This window comes from Euprymna scolopes, chromosome 15 (genome assembly GCF_053919585.1).
Source record: "Euprymna scolopes isolate OS-2025 chromosome 15, ASM5391958v1, whole genome shotgun sequence".
In the NCBI taxonomy this organism is placed as follows: domain Eukaryota; kingdom Metazoa; phylum Mollusca; class Cephalopoda; order Sepiida; family Sepiolidae; genus Euprymna; species Euprymna scolopes.
In genome coordinates, this window is record NC_136496.1 from 30,156,479 (window position 1) to 30,177,001 (window position 20,523).

General features: G+C 37.1%; 1 protein-coding gene across 4 annotated transcripts in view; it reads left to right on the plus strand.

The window, feature by feature from the left end:
• Positions 1–17,237, plus strand: part of LOC145293760 (uncharacterized) — a 631,027-nt gene extending 613,790 nt beyond the window's left edge. For all 4 annotated transcript variants that reach the window (XM_080140268.1, XM_080140269.1, XM_080140270.1 and 1 more), the window contains 2 exons: positions 7,229–7,293; positions 16,498–17,237. In XM_080140268.1, coding sequence (XP_079996394.1) covers positions 7,285–7,293; positions 16,498–16,860 — 372 coding nt within the window. In that variant the 5' untranslated portion in view covers positions 7,229–7,284 and the 3' untranslated portion in view covers positions 16,861–17,237. The remainder of the gene's footprint in view (positions 1–7,228; positions 7,294–16,497) is intronic.
• Positions 17,238–20,523: the final 3,286 nt, after the last annotated feature.

A 20,523-nucleotide genomic window follows, 5' to 3' on the forward strand; every position in this document is an offset into this window, starting at 1 on the left:
TATTATTTATTCATTTATTTTCAGTAAATATATGGTTGGCATTTTTTTATTATTTGTTACATCATAACAGCAACAAGAAAAGAGGAAGATACAGACACTTTGACTGCTACAGCAGCATAACAACTACATTTACTACTAAACATCATTATCTATTGAGCAACTATTTACATTATGTTGATGAAATACTTGGTTTTAATGTAGTAAAAAAAAAATGTTAGAAGTTAGGCCCACGTGCATTGGAAGTTGCACCATGGGAGGAAATACATGACAGAAAAACGAGACAGTTTCTATTATTGGATGGTCAATGTCAAGATGAATGGATGTTATTTTTTATGCTCTTCCAGTACTCAAATCGGCTCATAAAATGATGTTCATCTGTTAAAAATAAACGAAATCCAGAGCTAATACAGAGTGGCCCTAGAAAAGAAGACATGATTCCATTTGTTAGAGAATGGATAGAGAGAGAGAAAATGTTAAGGAATAGAGAGAGAGAGAGAGAGAGAGAGAGGAAGAGGTGAGTTATAGTGTATACACGTTGACTGGAAGTAAAAGATCAGCTGATTGGATTGCGTGCGAGTCATGTGATCAGGTTAGCTGAATCGTTGAGATTTGATTTGGACTCAGAAGACAACGGACGGCTTCCCGTTGTCTCCTCCTCTTCACCGAGGGGAGGACGAATGCTGACGTGTGTAGAAGAAGAACCCACACAGGCCGATTTCACTTTCCAACTTCTGCAGGACATCTGGGAAAAGTGAAATAAACTATAGAACTAATTCCTTGTCTTGGAGTGATTGAATTTTCATCCAAAAACAGGTATCAAGTCTCCCTCCAGGACTAGAAATTTCCAGATGGTCCAACATCGAAGAAGCAGAGGTAGGTTCTGAAAATACATGTCACTCACACACGATTCCCTTTATGATACAACATAAATATATAATATAACACGTCATCTCTTCTAATCCATTATTAGAGATGACGGAACAAACACTCGACCCTTTATTATAGAGCAACAACGTAATACATTTCCGCTTGATGAAAACCGGTTTTTTTTTTGTTGTAGACCATCTACTAATTGGCAAGTTGTGTACAAATTCAAACAGCGACAAGAGCCTTTTATCATGTTTGAAAGTGACACAATGTTCAACAAGCGAAATCAGATGTGCCATTGTACAACTCCTGCTCTCTACAAATTCAAATTATGAAAAAAAAGGACCATTGCCAGCACCCTCAAAATGCAAATCTGCATGGTTCAATGCTTTAGGACATGGCTCAATCAAGTTTCCGGCCACGGTCATGGTCTTTGGTGTGGTTTCAAGTGAGGGCCACATATCTTCAAAGATGACTTGAAAGTCAACATTAAAGTGTACCTAGATGTGCTGAAGAGTTTGGTGATCCTCTCCTACAATCAGCTGACAGACCCTGGGTGTGGCAGCAGGATTCAGTGTCGGCTCACAAGTCTAAAAAGACTCTGACTTGGCTTTTACACTCTTCTCACTGCCTTTTTCTTCCCTGACCTGAACCCGCTGGACTACTTTGTATGGTCATACGTCGAGAACATCACAAACAGGACCTCTCACAACACCAAAGCTAGCCTGATCGCTGCCATCCACTGAGTCTTTGCCAAGCTCCTGTCGGCCAATGTTAAAAAGGCATACTCCTAGTTCTGGACCTGTATCGAGGCAGTGATTGAGGCTGAAGGCGGTTACATTATATAGATATCAACTCTACTACATCATCAAATTACCTGAATTGATTTTTTTTAATAAAAGTTTTAAAATAAACTGTGATGTTGCTTTCTTTAGACGACAAATTTATCGTTTCCCTTTGTAGTGAAGTTTTTGTTCTTTTTTTTTATTACTTTGATTATTCTAGCAACAATAAGTAAGAATGGAAAGTAAAAGTAATCAACATCTTAGGCTGCTATATGACTACTGTACATTATACATCATTATTCATTGAGCAACTACTTCAAATGTATCAATCAGAGACTGGGGTATTTTCTGTCTATAAGAAGATTATAGGCCATTTGTTAGTGTCAAAATCATACTATTGACGAACTTATTAGCATGGACCTGAGTTTGGCATTATTGTAGCTACCAGAAGAGATGGTCCTGGATATGACCTAAAACTATATTCAATGGTGAAGCCCCACCTTGCGGCCTTTGGGGAATGTGGAGCCACCCTTTAATTGCGATTGCTCCCAGGTCCACTCTGACCCGGAGTGGTAGTACCTGTTAGGGTCCCAACTATGGGTTAAATAGAATCTGACGTAAAAAAAAAAAATATACTCCATTAAAAATCGTTCCTCACAATAACCTGATTCGGCATTAAATAACCTGAAAAAGGTTGATATGCCGTAAAAGAAAAACAACTAACAACCAACCAGGAGAGAGAAATGAAAGACACAGAAATGTCAGTTGCTATATCATCATTTGTAGGGTCCTTGACAAAGTTCTTAAGTTTGATGGTACCTTCCTATCATTTTCGATATTTCGAGGGTAGTTTTACCTTTTGCTAGCTGTTCTGTAATAGTATTCTTTTCAGAAGTACTCAAACCACCTTTACATCCCATTTTATTGACGAAACAAACTGCTTTGTTAATAATTTGACACACCTGAAATAGTGGATTCAGCAATTACGATGGCAAGATGTTTACATTGCGCGGAACAGTACGGAAATTTCACAGTACGCGCAGCTCAGCATTGCGAACGTTTCCAAAACTTTTGATACGAAACTACCGGTAAGTTTCTGAAACTGATAAAAAGATGTTATCTCGTTAATATTTTGACACACAGTGTATAACTAGATATCACTCTTGAATGAATTGACTACTTACAATAAAAGACTGACGTTTTCTGTCAACAAGAAAATGAAAAAAAAGCAATTTTACTATTAATATCTTTATATTTGCGGATGATAGAAATTGTAAAGGTTTGTACGTTATCCCCCTTTTTTGTTTGTGGTATCTATTTAAATAGTGTATGCAGTACAAAAAGTAAACCAAATCCAGAGCTGATGGCGGAGTTCTTTGTTGTTCTTTTTCATTACTTTCATTATTCCAGCAACAAAAGGAAGATTAACATAACTTCAGCTGCTACATTATCCCTACAGCTACCTTTACAACTAGACGCCACTATCTAGTGAGCAAATACTTTAATGCTGAGCTGTTTTCTGTCAACTAGAAGAATATAAATCATCCGATATATTAAATCGAGATTAGAAGGCATACAAAGAGTGAATGTCACTGTTTCTCCACCTCCAACCTCTCCTACCTTTTTATTGTAAATGGACTGTCCCTATTTAGATTAGACAGGCGGTTTAAATTAACTGCTTACTTTCTCTCTCTATCTCTCTAACTATCTATCTATCATATAAAAGGAACTTTGTGTGTGCGCTTGAGTTTGTTTCCTATAGAATCCGAAACGGCTGGGCCGATGTTTATAAAATTTCACAGATGTACATTATGTATCTTAGATGAGTTTTTTTTTTACGGAAGTGTCTTCAACAAATATCAAAAATTGATAATCTACAAAATCCGATAAAAGAAGGAACAGGCGATTTTGACCAAAGTTAACAACTTTCTAAAGCCTAGCATCACAAGTGCATTTGAGAAATTTTATTACGACACGAGTAGAAAGGGCTGGCATATAAAATCGACAATAGTAGGTTCTTTGATATGACAGGGCGCCTTTAATATGAGTGTTTCTGTTCAGAGCACAACTGAACCATAATACTTGACTTTTGCATTTTAAACTTTATTCAAGCCGTTATATATAAAGGTAATTTTATATGCAACTAGCAGTTCAGCCCGGCTTTGCTTGGGCCCTATGTACTGTTCGCAACTTTATGTGCATATATATATATATATATATATTAAAAAGTTTGAATCATGTCCACGTTACCTACATCTAAAATTTCAAGTGCTAAGACCCAAAATCGGCGGAGAAATTTGGTAGAGTCTGCAAAGGTCAACTCATTCGGTAGAATCTGCAAAGTTCAACTTTGACCTCTTGGCAGTCAAATTTTCACCCAAAAACTGATTAAAAAGCTTGCTGCATGTCTGAATGCCCTTTATGTATAAATTTCAAATGTTTAGACCCAAAATTAGCTGAATAGTTGCTAGGGACCGCAAAGATCAAATCTTTTGAACTTTGACCCCTTGGCAGCTAAGTTTTCGGCCAAAAACCGATTTAAAAGCTTTCTCTGTCTAAATACACTTTATGTAAATTTTCAAATGTTTAGATAAAAAATTAGCTGAGTAATTTGATAGGCCACAGAGGTCAATTTGTTTTTAAACTTTGACCCCAATATGACCATTTAACATTTATTTTTAGGGGGCTCAAATAAGATTAAAAAGTTTGATCCATGTCCAAATTATCTAAATCTAAATTTTCACATGTTTAGACCCAAAATTGGCGGAAGAGTTTGGTAGAGTTTTTAAAGGTCAAATCGTCGAACTTTGACTCCTTGACAGCCAAATTTCTGGCTGAAAACCAATTAAAAAGATTTTCCCAAATCTCAATACCCCTTATGTTAAATTTCGAGTCTGTAGACTAAAAATTGACGGAGTAGTTTGGTAGGGAAATGTACACACACAGACACACATTTTCACTTTTATAGATATATTGATATATATATATTTTTTTATGCCACATGGCGGTAATAATCCTTGGGACTTCTTCAGATGTTGTTGACTGACGCTCACACTGTAATGAACATTCAAGACTTCAACAACATTTGAAAATGTCCCAAGGATTGTAACCATGCGGCGTAAGAAAAAAAAAATTACAAATTCCGATTCTGATTCTTTATAAATCCCTAAATATTTAAGTATAAAATGGCTATGTTTCCTAATTACCGTAAAAAACACATGTTAAATTCCAGGTGAAAACACACTTGTGGGAATGATCTCTTGATTGAAGCTTTACTCGTATTTAAAATGAATAAATATTTATTATCATTAGCAGCGAATGATTTTGTTTTAAGCAAAATCAAATAAAACAAAAGATAATTTAATGAAATCGTTTTTTGGCATCGGAATTCCGATATGGATTCCAATATATATATATATATATATATATATATATATATATATTTTTTTTTTTGATTCCCGATTACTCATGGATAGTGAGACAAGTGAGATGATGGTTAAAACTAGACGAAATTTGATTATTTGAAAGGACTGCTGAATAAAAATTTGTTACCATTGGACTTGGAATTGTGTTCCACTAACAGGAAGTTCTTGGAAAGAAATTGTTTTTGGAAGGTGTGTTTAGCTTTGGCTGTACACAGAGAGTAAAAAAGGAAAAGATTTGCAATGGTTGTAGCTAGACGAATTCTTGCTGTGAATGTTTTACACGGGACAACCAGAGATTGGAGCTCAATCGAGCACCTATCATGAAAATAACGACAGAGTAAAGAAAGAGTTCTATAAAAAAAAGAGGCTCTGTGAAGAGAAGAGGACGTCCTCCAGATTCCATCATGATTCTGTGTGTCATTACTGCCACTAATCTCTACTGCAACATTTTTGATATAACTGTACTTATTGTACCTGGGCAAGTCCATTATTCATTACTAGTGGGGGTACCCGGCGTTGCCCGAGTGTTTGTTTCCGGGACGGGGGAGTTTTAAAAAATGTTATGGTAGGTAAGTAGGAAGGATCAAACCCGGAGTCATGAGTAAAAGTAGGAAAATAAAGTGTGAAAAAAAACAAAAAAAAAACATCTGCAACGTTAACAGTTCGGCCACCAAGAAAAGTCCATTCCAGTTGTTTAGGAAAAAAAAAAAAAAAAAAAAAAAAAACGACTACGGTAGGTCGGCGCGAACGTGAAAATATAATGTGAATTGTCCAGCACGCTAACCACTACGCCACAGAGCACTGCAGCTTAGTTTAGTGATTTTAAATAACTTCACATGAAAGAACTACGAAGCCAAACCGGTGTTCTCTTCTCAACTGTTCCTTGTGAACGATCCCCAAACGGTGTTAAGTGGTGGCAGGGGGAGGAGGAATTTATTAGAGAGAAAATATTTTACCACTTCCATTGATCTTAACCGATTTTGGCCGTGACTTCTCAGCAGAAAAAGTATAGAAATCTAAGATTATCGAGGAATTTGAGAAATAATAAGCCTATAACACGCCTCAGATATTGTTCTGCCGTTTGTGCATATTATATTTGCATGAAATATCTTGATTTTTAATCCTATTAAGGTCAAAATCCACGGGAAAAAATGAGTTCATTTTATTTATATAGAGAAGATTACCCCATAACATATGCGTTTGACGGTTTTTAAAAATTCACTTCAAAACTAACTCTGCCCAGTTCTGGAGGTTGTTTGATTGAAGAATGTCACATTTTAGAACATTGCAAACTTTGTTCAAGACCAAACATTTTTTATAATTAAATCCATCTTTTTACTAGCGGGACCTGTGGAAATTCCACAGCGGACTCATTCATACGTAATATATTGATGCTGCCATTCTGTAGATGTTCAGTGTAAAAGGAGACGCTCTGATATTATTGTAGCTCTTTTGTTAAAACTGCAAAAGTATTTATCTAAGCTAGCACGAACGCCCGCCAAAGCCCAGTCGTAAAGTATGCTTAAATATGATATTTTTAATTCTTGCAGATTTTGTATATATTATTATAGAGCTAATGTTCTATCGATGTTTATATATTATAAAGTTGCGATTTAAAAAAAATATATATATATATATCCATATGACTTGGGTGAATTAACTTGAATCGAAACCGAAAGAAAAACTTATGATATATACATATATAACTTGACTTCCTTCATCCATAAACAAAACTTGTGAAGAATTCTTGATAAAATTATTAGTAAAGAAAAATGACTTAAATGCCATCAGCTACAATCGAAACCGAAACTAAAACTTATAAATAATTTTAACAAGAATCGTTTATGACAAGAAATGGAAGTACATAACAATTAAACGACCCAGTTATAAGCGTGACACAGAAAATAACACACACGCTATTGTATTAATATATAGATATTACACTCGAGAAACACCGGGATACAGGTCCTACTAGTAATTAAATAAAATTTGTTTGAAATTTCTAGCTGTTTCTATTATTAGTTTTAAAACAAATTTGTTCTCAGTGCTGTTATTCCAAACTTTTCACATGAAAAAAAAATTGTTATCAAACTAATTATGTTAAAAATTGTAAATTTTATTCTTAAATCTTCTTTTATCCTTTCTTCACAGGCTTTGGGGTTTTAACATCTAAATCGGGCAAATTGATATTCCCTGCTCAACATACTATGTCTAAGGTAAGGCATTTTCCTTTTTCATGTGAGCATATTTGTGGTAAAGTAGATACCGACATGGCCGTGCCAAGTTTGCATCTGATTAGTTCCATATGACCACTTTCATTATGGATGTTGGCACTCTTCACTTGAAGTACCTGCTTTTAGAAAGAACTGGAGGAAACCGATGCCAACAACAGAATCAAACTGGTCAAAAGTCGTACCGTACAAAATTATGCTTATTTGAAGATATTTTTAAAATCATAATTCAATTAATATCAATATTTCAATAGAGAATTTTTTTTGTTTCGCTATTGTCACATATAGACTTCAAAAGCTATGTGTATTGCACTAAAGTTAGCATTAAGCACCCATGAGGTACTGAATGATTTGGGCAGGGGGGGGAGAGATAAAATGATACCTGTAGTTGTAATGGTACCTATTACTCATAATAAACACATATAACGTTTCGGTCGATGTAACCTCCGACCTTCTTTGAGTGTATTTTGCTGAACTCTGGAATCTTTCTGTCAAACTCAGGAACCTGCACAGAATTTTTTTTTAATGGCAATCGCTCCAGACAAAACATGAAGCCACAAAACATGAAGCCACAGCAAAAATAAAAAAATAAAAAAAAGTACTAGATTAAGGTAAAAAAAAAAAAATACTACATCAAGGTCAAAGACTCAGTAACTAACTCAGAAAACAGTTCTTCCCCCTTTATCAGAAACATCGCATCTGTAAAGTGGCTTGTCCATCGGAGCAACGAATACCACCTGATCATCTTAGGGATGATGGATGACTCGTGCTGGGAGTTTGTTTTGAAGTGAAGTTTGTTTTGCACAGAGCCAGCCTCACTCTCTCGTCCCAACCTCTCTGATATGGTAGCAGGACATGTTCGAGACAGCTGGAAGAAAAGCTAGATGCATGAGTTGCCAGAAGTGTTGATGTCCTCATACATACAGCACCTGGTATTTCCAAATTGGTCACCCATCTGGGATTGACCAAACTCAACCTAGCTTAACTTTGATCTCTGAAAGTCCGTGTATCAATATGATTATGCCATGTATATCACTTATGCAATGTGAGGACTAAAGGAGAAAATAAGAGAAATAAGAATTATGGGGCTGCTTAAAGTACACAAAAGATACTTGGACGTAAGGGACTACTAATTGGGACCATACCTATAAAAGATTAAGATTTTAGTTTACATTGGATTTGAACTTCTGCATATCACTACAGTTTGGGAAACAGATAGCAGGAAGAGAATTCCAAAGTCTATTAGAGTAGAATACTTTCTGACATTTAGAGACCTCAACAGTGAAGGGGTGTGATTTTGTTGCGAAGCATGTTTGTCGGGAATATGTATGTAAAGGTGACACAAGTGCAATGAGTTCATCAGAGCACATTCCATTAAAATACTTTCAAAACAGGCACAGAGATGCAACATTGCGATGATGGGGCAGGGGTTGGAGCCTAGTTGACAGAGTGGGACCTATTATATTGGAGACCCTTTTAGAAGCCTATCCAAGAGGGAGAAGCTAGTGGTAGGTGCACCAGCCCAGATGTGGCAACAATACTCCATGCATGGGCCAATGGTGGCCTTGTAGAGGTACAGGATTCTCTCCGGTGTGAGCAGTTTTCTAGAATGATAGAGGGAGCTCACCTTCCTCACAGCAGGCTTCGTAATGTCCTCAATGTATTTGTTTTAGTTCATATTTCCCATGATTGTAAAGCCGAGAAGTTAGAAGGAAGAATTCTCAGATAGCGAGTTATTCGTCCTGGATATCAGTGGTTGGAGAGGCTTCTTGTAATTGTTAAAGGATAGCAGCTTAGTCTTACTAGCATTAAATGTTACCTTCCATTTACGTCCCCATTCCACTACGGTCTAGAAGTAATTTTTTAAGGATTTAGCCATTGTCTTGGATGTGTGTACATCCGTTCTTTCCTCATGCATCTTATAGAGTATTGTATCATCAGTAGATATACTCATCTTGGACTCCATATTATTGGGGAGGTCATTGATAAATATCAGGAATAATAGTGATCCAAGGATCGACCCCTGAGGCACTCCTGCATTAATGTTATGCTGCTTGGATGAACATTCATTAATGACAACCTGAATGGTCCTATTGTCTAAGAAGGATCTAATTATATTTAGCATATGTCCAGTTATATGATTTGATTTTCATTAGCAGCCCTTCATGCTAAACTTTGTCAAAGGCCTTGGATGTATCAAGGACTACAACTTTGGCTTCACCTGCCTTATCCAGTGCATGGTATATGCGTTCAGAGATGATTGTTAAAATATCTGCAGTAGAACGACATTGCCTAAATCCATACTGTTTGTCAGAGATTAGCTTTTGCAAGGTGGTGGACTAGTGCTTAATTGATAAGTGTCTCAAAGATTTTAGCAAACAGAAGGAGGAGACTGATAGGGCGATAATTGAGAGTCGGGCCTTTCACCAGAATTCTTGTACACTGGTACCATAGAGGCCAACTTCCAGCTATTAGGCAAGCAGGATTCAGTAAGACATTTGTTACAGAGTTTGTAAAGTATGGGGCTAGCTCAGCTGACCATTTCTTAATTAGTATAGCAAAGATGAAATCAGGCCCACACGCCTTGGAGGTGTCTAAGTTTTTTATAATATTTTTATAATAATATTGTAGACGTGAGAAAGGGTGATTTTCAGATCATCGATTGTGGCTTCTGTCTGCATAGGGAAATTTGGGAAGGTGCAGTTTGTTGGCTCTAGGGAGGAGTTGGAGGCGAATTGCGGAGCAAGCAGTTCCGCCTTTCTGTTGCATGTATATGCAACCTTGAGGGAATTACTAATTTTCCTTTATTCATTACACTGTTAAAAATTTTCCTTTATTCATTACACTATCAAAAATTTTCATTTATTCATTACACTATCAAAAATTTTCATTTATTCATTACACTATTAAAATTTTTCCAGAAATCACAAGTTCCGATCTTTTATGCTTCTATGCATTCCCTAGTTATTTCGGTATGTCTTCTTTGGGCTGTGGTTATCACTCTCTTAAAGTGATTTCTAACATCTATAAAGTTTTGCCTATTTGTATTTGACTTATGATGTACAAACCGGCAGAGTGCATGCTGTCTTTGTGCAATGGCAGCTGCACAATCTGTAGTGAACCATGGAGGTGAGTGGGGCTTGCTATAACACTTCCATGCGGGGACATAGGCTTCTCTGCCCGCTTTGCACCATTCAGTTGTCTCATTGGCACACTGTTCAGCAGGTGAAGAGAAGATATTGATCCATGGGGCATCTCTAATATGTTCTCTGATGGCTTCCCAACCAGCCCTTTTGTAGTATCGTTTTGAGCAGTGGCTTCTCTCCTTGGTGTTGGGATTTGAGTGCAATATCTACTGATACCACTGGGTGGTCTGCATTTCTGAGTGGACAGTGGACATTAATTACACAATCCTCAGATACTGTGGTAAAGAATAGGTCTAGAAGTGAAGCTTGCTGGTGGTCACTATTCAGTTTTAAGTTAGATTCTTCTGGAGGTTGAAGGTGCAATCTTCAGTGTGGACGACACTCAAAATACACTTTTCCATTTCTTAGGATTTCTACCAAGTCACGACAGAAGAAACAAAAGCACGCTACCTCTGTGGATTAAATAAAAGGTTCTGCTAAAAATTCTATGCAGATTCCTGAGTTTGTCGGAAAGATTCCCGAGTTCGATAAAATACACTTTTTAAGAAGGTCGGCGGTTATATTGACCAAAACATTGTGAAAATGACACTCAAGATGAGAGAACAGTAGCCCGAAGAAAACAAATGATATAAATAATTAATCCTCATCTCAAAAATTCAAAAACAGTCTGAGAGATATAAAGATGCTGAATCAAAGATGAATACGACCAATCAAAATATGCCAATCATTATTGAGAATTAATACGACCATTAATTTTTAAGTGTCATTATTTGCCTTTATGTTCTAATGGCGTGATACAAGTTGTTAATTTTCTCAGTGTCTTTTGATTAGAAAATACAGGCTATTTAATGCTTTTCTCTCTTTCTGTCAAAATACGAACAACAACAATACTCATCTCGTTCATTAGAGGCCAGTCTCTTACTATATAAGATGGATTCTTACTAAACAGTTATTCAAACACAAAGCTCTACTTCTCAGAAGCAAGCACACACACACACATATACACAATGTGAATTTATGGTGGAGTGCCATGTGAACCCCAAGGTAAAAATTTTCCAACATATTCTGTTTAACGTTGCTGAGAATGATTCGCGATTGATAACAGACTTGCCTTGTGGAAGTAGCAAGTATCAAGCCTTTCTAACAGATCGTGTGTTAAGTGTTTGGCAAAGTCTGAGGGTTGATCAATTCAGTTACACAAGATTTTATGGCAGCAACCAATTCTGCACAGTACAAATGGGAGAAAGAACATAGATATGCACTAACAAAAGCCAGTTGTCATGCATGTGCATCTGGGACACAGTAAACAGATAAAAATCTGACTCCCACGTAATAATTTTTCAAATTTGACCCCCTGAGCAGCTCTTTATTCTGGATGAAAACCGATTCAAAGGTTTTCCACATCTCTGAATACCCTATATAACAACTTTCAAGTCTGTAGATACATTGAGTATATAGGTTGAGAATTGTCCTCACAGACACATTCTCACTTATATTTTTCATTTTAGTGTATACATCTATATATCTGTGAAAGTATCTGTCTGTGTACATTTCTCTACACAATAACTCTGGAAATTTTCAGTCTACAGACTCGAAATCGGATATACAGGGTATTGAGATTTGGGAAAATTTTTGTAACCCATTTTCGGCCAAAAATTTGGCTGTCAAGAGGTCAAAGTTCAATGATTTGACCTTTGAGAACTCTACCAAACTCCTCCACCAGTTTTGGGTCTAAACACTTGAAATTTTAGATATAGGTTCCTTGGCCATGGATCTAACTTAATACCTTGATTTGAGCCCAAAATAATGTTAAGGGGTCATAATAGGGGTCAAAGTTAAAAAAAAAAAAAACTTGACCACTTCGGTCTCTACAAAATTACTCAGACAATTTCTGCTATAAAGATTTGAAATTTTACATAAAGGGTATTCAGAGATAGGGCAAGCTTTTTAATCGATTTGAGTCGAAAATTTGAGTTACCAATTTATAAATGTATTCATGTTTGCATGTGTGGCTAAAACTTTGGACAGAGGCGACGGATTTTTACAAGATCAGTATCGTTTTGAAGCTCGACCCTTCAGACGACAAATATCGAAAAATTGGCTTAAAACCATATCTTCACCTTCAACTGGGCACTTTTCTACAGGGGGGGTTGCTTTTTTGATGGTATTTTCGAAAGAAATACTCTCCTTTCGATTGTTTAGCCTACGTCACTTCCAGTTTGGCGGTGGCCGTAACGGCAAAGACGTCTGGTTTTTTCCGTTCTATTTCTCCTTTACGGTACGTATTCGAGCCTGCTTTCCTACTACCACTTTTTTTTTGCTTTGCTCAACATACACCTCCAAACACCCGGACAACGCCGAGCTGAAATGCTAGTGTATGTATATATATATATATATATATATATGTAGTGTTGGGACGATTAATTAGGATTCAGAAAAATCAGAGCTCTCTGGGGCATCAATATTGGAATCGGAAAAATTTTAGCCTATTTTTCGATGCCAAAACCGATTCCTTAAATTATCTTTTTTATTAAGTTTTGGTTTAAGAAACATCTTCTACTGCTTGTAATAATTATAAAATAATAATTATTTATTGATTTTAAACTTCCGGTAAGACTAAAATCTCCATATCACCCTATCACAAGCACGTTTTTACGTTTGTGAAGATATATGCACATTTAAGTTGTGTTTATACAGTAATCGGGACAAAATAACAATTTTGTAGTTAAATATTTAGAGATTTATAAAGAATTATTGGAATCGTCCCATCACTAATATATATATATATATATATATCTTTGAAGTTTTTAACCTTTAAAACTATACAAAAATATGTTTTATCATTCGTTAGAAAACCATCTAGTCAGTAATTCATTTAATCACCTGCAATCACTGCATCAGCTCGCTCTCAAATGTACTATAGTACTAATAATTTATTTTTTTAAGGGATCATCAGTTGTTTACCATGAAACGCTGTTTATAGAATGAAATTATATGCACAGACTTAGATGGGAACAGACTGATATACAAATAAGATATTTATACATATAGATAGACATATTGCTGGAGTCTTCTATGTTGAAAATTATATAGCATTTTGATAATAACATATTGACCTTTTTAAATAAAAGTGAACTAATTTGTAACGATACTATGAAATGAAAATCTCAGAAAGAATGTTTTTTGTGTGTTTGTTTGTTTTTCGTTTTTTTTTTTTGGTGTTTTTTTTTTGTTTTTTTGTCCCAAACCTCGGCGAAACTGCTGATGCTAACAAGGTTCTCAGTTGGAACTTGTTTCGGTTGTTTTGTCTGATAAATAGATTTGAAACAAACTGGCATTGTAAATATCGATGGTTGTGTTGGGCATCCTGCCAGCAACACAGTAATGAGAATGGAGTCATTTCTAACTAAATTTTCCTTAACGGTAAATGAATTGGATTTCCTTATTGAAATGAAAATAACACAACAACGGGAACCCTTTTTTGTTTTTCTTGTTCTTTGTTTTCCCACTAAGAAAAGTAAATGAAACCATTATTTCCCCTTATTTTTAACGGTGAACCATATGCGAATTGTTGTCGTCGTGATGTTGATGATGATCATCATCATTATCATCATCAGCATCATCATCATAAGTATGGGTGTGCCTCAGGGGTCGATCCTTAAACCGTATTACTCCTCACATTCATAAATGATTTCCTTGATAACATTGTCCCCGAGATGGAATCCCCCCCCCGGGCCTTCCCTGATTGTTCTGATATGCAGAAGTTCAAGTGTAATGTGAGCAGACATCTTACTGCTCAACTCCCCACATAGTATCTCTGCAAATTTGATCTCAAATCGTAGGCCCTTACATCCAAATAACACTAAGCCATGTTGTGGGTTAAAAAAAACAGTAAAAAGAAAGAGCTGAGCAGAAACAGGTGCTATTGAGTCGTCTACGAAGTGATCACTACTCGGGATTAAAGTACCGACTAAGCAATTTATATACTAGTGAGTATATTCATCCAATATGCAAATTGTTGTCGTCGTGATGATGATGATCATCATCATCATCAGCATCATTCTCATAAGTACGGGTGTGCCTCAGGGGTCGATCCTTAAACTGTATTACTCCTCATATTCATAAATGATCTCCTTGATAAAATTGTCCCCGAGATATATTTGCTGGTGATACCACACTCTATAAGAGGCAAGGTTCTTTTGGGAGACGGTTACTACACAGCGATACATGATGGAGTATGTAAGTACCTTCACTGGACCATCTGTAAAATATTAAACATCCAGTGTAGCAGCTAGTCCTGGGAACACCAACCTGAAAGAACAGTTGGAAATGTTATGTACCATACATTACGACCATGTAATCCCTACAGCCGCCTACCTTGAAAATACTGCTATAGATGTCAGAAAGCTTTCTACTTGAATAGTTTCTCACCTCAAACCGCTATACTTTGGAATACCCCCCCCCACTCCCGGGCCTCCCTGATTGTTCTGATATGCAGAAGTTCAAGTGTAATGTGAGCAGACATCTTGCTGCTCAACTCCCCACATAGTATCTCTGCAAATTTAATCTCAAATCGTAGGCCCTTACATCCCAAATAACACTAAGCCATGTTGTGGGTTAAAAAAACAGTAAAAAGAAAGAGCTGAGCAGAAACAGGTGCTATTGAGTCGTCTATGAAGTGGTCACTACTCGGGATTAAAGTACTGACTCGCTAAAATTAACTGGGCGGTCGATACCATCTGTGGCGTGAGATAGGAGACCTGGGAACATGCCATCTATGATTGTCCCCACATCCACCGCTCTCCAGCTGAATCACCGTCTTTGAACACCCTCTTGGTAGACCTCATTCTCGCCCTGGCCATCTGGGAGAAGTGGACCTCCACGTCGGATCTTTATGATTTGTCCACACTAACTACAAACAACTAATACTAACCAATCTTGTTGCTCAACAACGTTATCATCGATTTAACATCCGTTTTCCATACTGGCATGCGTTGGACGGCTTTCATTTCTCGGTATTTTCAACTAAGCAATTTATATACTAGTGAGTATATTCGTCCAATATTGTGTAACTGCATATTTTTTCCAAGAAAAGTAACTTCCTGTTTTAAAAGCCAAGTTTTAAGTTAGTCGAAGCGGGCCTCTTGGACCTCCCGTTTAGCAGAAGTAAGGATCAAAGTAGATTGTGGTAAGTCACCAGGACACTGACTGCTCAAACACCAGGATCCTGTCCTAAGGCATCACGGGTTGCCACCCACGGCCTATAGGTTTTATCAGTATATTTGAAAGTGAAAGCTGTGTAAAGATAGACATTACGACACTGAAGTTATGGGTTTAGAAAAAAATTGCTATGTTTTTTTTTTTTTTTTCTAAAGTTGAGTTCCGATTAAAGGGAAATTAAAAATAAATATTTTTGAACTTGACTACATATTTATCGAGAAACGTGCCTTCTTGTTTCGAAAGGCATCAGCACAAAACGGTGTAATTTAAAAACCTTGCTATATTATATTCGAGTAAGTTACCCATGTATTATGGTTTTTCATCAAATGAGACAATTTTTTTCAGCAATATCGTCTACTAGATACGCATATGCAGTTAAATTATGTTTCGGCAAATGCACATTTTCTTTTCGTTATGTTTATTTTAACTAATATGTTACCAGCAGGGAGACCCAAGAATGAATGAGAATCATCAAATGTTTCACACTACTATATTTTATGGTCATGGAAATCGGTGAAATCGCCCATTTTTTTCAATTAAATCGAGTAGGTTTCACATGCCTCCCCGCAGTAACTTAATTTGAATACATTGTAGTCTACGTTGCACTGCAGAGAACCTACTGTTGATTTTATAAAATTATTTTATATCATGAATTCAAGTTTAAAATGCACAAATCATGTATCACGCTTCAATTGGGCTCTAAACAGAAAAATTCATTCTGAACTGTCATACAGGGTGACCCCCCCCAAAAATAAAAACTGGCCCAGTGTACACTTTATGTGATATCTCCCTTATTTATTCACCGATTGCCCTTATTTTACAGGACGTGGCAGAATCAACGACCGTGAGTACACCAAGACCCCAGTGGGAGCTGGGACAAAGAATACACTGTGTTAAATGTTACTACAAGACAGGCTCGTTTAAGAAAACCCAGGAGAGTTTCATGCGTCAGTTGGAATGTGAAAAGGCTCCATCCAAAAGCAGAATTCAGAACTGGGTGGACCACTTTGAGAAGTATGGGACTGTGGAGAACCTCAACGCTGCCAGAGAGAACCGTCTAAGCCAGTCGGGATGTCCCAAGAAGCGAACAGCTGAGCTGGTCGAAAGAGTGAAAGAGTCTGCTCTGTGCGTAAGTGAAGTCAGTCCCTCTGTATGTCCCGTGAGACTTGCAGGAGAATGCTGGTGAACGATATCGGGACTTACCCATACAGAATACGGACGCTGCAGACCCTTACAGCCCCACACAAGAAGCAGAGGAGGGCTATGGCAGTCAAGATGCTCGAGAAGATCAAAGACACCAAGTTTCCTTAACCTCCTTTGGACCTCAGATGAAGCCCACTTCCATCTTGATGGAAAGGCGAACTCCAAGACAAATGTCTTCTGGGGGTCCTCCAGACCCAATGAAGTAGCCACCAAGCCCCTGCACTCTCCTAAGTGCACGGTGTGGGCTGCAATCTCGGCCAGAGGCATCATCAGACCAATCTTCATCAAAGAATCTGGCACAGCAGTGACAGTCACCAAGGAGCAGTATGTGGAGGTCCTCAAAACCTTCAAGAGTGAGCTCCAGACCATCTACCCGTCGCTCCTAAGCAAGTTCTGGTTCCAGCAGGATGGAGCAAGTTCTAACACCTCAAACCTGTCCTGAGATTTGCTGAAAGAGAACTTTGGAAGCCGAGTGATCAGTCTCGAGACTGATTTTGAGTGGGCACTCCATAGCCCAGACCTAAGCCCCCCAGATTTTTTTCTTTGGGGCTATCTTAAGGACAGAGTCTATGCAGGGAAACCCAAAACCATCACGGAACTCAACGAAGCCATCAGGGAGGAGATGAGAACCATTACCAATTCGGTCTGTAAGAACATCATGGACAACTTCGTGCTGTGCCTCAAGAAATGCACGGAGCTAAATGGAGGCTATCTAGAACATATACTGTAGAACGGAGAAAGAAAAAGGCCAAAGACCCTAGTGTTTTGATGTGATGTTTTGAATATAAATAAACTAGTTATGACCAAAGATTCATTTCATTCGGACAAAACACTAAGAAACGGTTATAGTTGGGGCCCGTTTTTTGGGGGTCAGCCTGTATAAAATAAGCTACTGTTGATTTTATATGCCGGGTGTTATTGCTTGTGCGGTGATAATGGCGTGAATTTAAGTTTAAAATAAAAAAGTCAAGTATCATGGTTAAATTGTGCTCTAAACCAAAACATTTGTCGATCGATTCATACCAAAGTGTCTATTGTTGATTTAATATGTTGGGCCTTTCTGCTTGTGCGGTAATAAAACTTCTCAAATGCACTTGTAAGATTATATAAGGCGTTAATTCTAGTCAAAATCGCGTGTTTCTTCTTTCATTGAATTTTTTCGATTATCGAAACTTATCGAAACCATTCTGATACAAACCCTATCCATTAAGTACATTCGTGTGAAATTTAAAAAAAATCGACCCAACAGTTTTCGGAGTCCATAGGGAACAAACTCACACACACAGTTACTCTTATATAATAGTAAAGATTATATGTAGAAAATTTATATTTTTATAACTGTTAATTTCTTTTCTATTCTATTTATTTAAATTCGTCAAAAAAAAAGTACTTTTAGAATTAATTATTTCTGTAAATAAACATATTTACTTTTTTAATATTATAGTTATTTATTTTTTAAATTCTAAAAATAATAATATTTAAATGAAAATAACCAATTTCCAGATATTCTATGTGTGACATTTTACTCTGTTGATGATGATGATGGCCGAGTCGTCAATTTCGTTTAAGTTTATTTAATTTCAAAAATAACAATTTTTGTCATTTATTTAAATACCCGTCAGTGGAATAGAAAACACACGCAGATGATTATAAAAATATGCCGTTGTTTATTTTCTGTACATATAAGTTTTTAATGACAGATTGACAAATCTGATGACCACGTGACGGGCTTGTTGGTGGTGGTGCATAGAAGACTGTGTTGCTAACCCACTCGTTTGTTATTGTGTTGAAATTTTTCTCCTATCTTTTTTTTTTATGCGGCCTTGATGACGATTCGGATTGGTCGATATTCCAACCGATATTGTTTTGCAAGAATGTTGTCACTCGCTTTGATTTCATCTCTCGGGCTCTCCTAGACTTGTGACCGACTTTTTTGTTTACCACCCTTGACCACACGAAGATTCTGCACATGACCCTTGGTTACGTCTTCTGGCCAAATTTATTGTTTTCCCTCCTATTGGGGGTCTGCTTATGCAACATACTGTGATCTTCTGATTATGGCACACCATTTAGTGCGGACAACTTTTAAAGCAGGAAGTCGGTAAATATGCAGTTACACCTCCAATGTGTAACAAATGGTTTTATGCACTACTGTAAAATAGTCGTTCATCTTTTTCAACAATGTCGTTACATTTTGACATTCTGATCTGCACATTGTCTGAGACAGTCGCAAGGAAACAAACAAAAGGAAGAAATTCGACAGCTTTTTTCTTTTTTCAGTTTTAACATAAGACATTTATTACCGGTACTTTCTAAACAATGCCTGTGTCTTGTTTTTTTTTTTTTATTTTTTTACAATTCCTCTCGCACCGACGCATGCTTAACAAACCTCTGCTGTGTCAGACACACTGCTTTAAAAGTTTCTCACACCACCGACTGGCTACACGTTCATCTTATGCTAGCATATCTTGCTACCAATGTGTGTTTCTGTTGTTCGCCAACCACGTGTTTTTTTTCGCTGCTTTTCTTTCCCTTCTTTTCCTGAATTGTGACATCACTTTGGGTATTGGCTTGGTCATTTGCATATGTGTCATGCGGCTGCTGCTGCTCCTAACACGGGTCAGTGGCTCTGTTACACTAACAGAAAGATTATTCAAATATGACCCTCAGCTCTACTGTTACGCCCTTCTTGATGTCCTCTATCTCTTCAAAACAGACAAAGACAACTTTTCTGTAACCTCATCATTATCAGCATCATCATCATCATCTACAGTTTAACGTTTGCTTTACACATAATGGACGGCTCTTGAAAATTGACTTCTAAACTACCCCAAATCTGGCCAGGTATTTATTTACTCCTCTTTCCCTCAGGTCTATTTTATCACATTTTCCCACACATTCCTTGGCCTTCTCCTTCTGAACTAGACTTAACACCATAACTCTTCTACAGCTACTTACCCTAGAACTCTCATCCATTCTTTCAAAGCGATCATACCATAAAAGTTTCCTGTTCTGCACACGTCTTTTTATACTATCCAGATTTAAGCTTCATCTGAGCTCATCAAATTTAAACATGTCTTTAGGATTCACATTACACATCCATCGTATGATTCTCATATCATTTCTCTCCATGCAACGCATGTCTTCAACCAGGTTTCATTTCCACACATCAGCATACTACAAACACATGTATGATAGACTCTTCCTTTTGTAACAGCACTCGGACGCAAATGCATAGGAAATGCGAAATGACGTCATTGTAAGGAAAAAGATTATGAAAAGAAGAGGGAGTACGTTAGAGAAGACGATCACGTGAGAGACCCGAGTGATGTCACCGCCGTAACGAGAAGTCACGCGTGGCGGGAGAATGAGGAAATAAATGTCGTTGTTTATTTATTACTTGCCCTATGTTCCTTGTAACGTACTTTGCTACAGTGTGTGGATCTCGTGCTTAAACGTATGTGTTACGTTAAACCATGATCGAAAGTAGTAACGCTATGCTGATTAGTAATGGCAGAAGTTCTCTGGACTTATTTCTATTTACTCTAAACTTTTGAAATCATCTTATTTGATTATATTTGTCTGAAAGGGAAACAGGCGAAGGGAGAGAAGATATCATTTTTTTCTTTTCAGAAAATTCGATAAT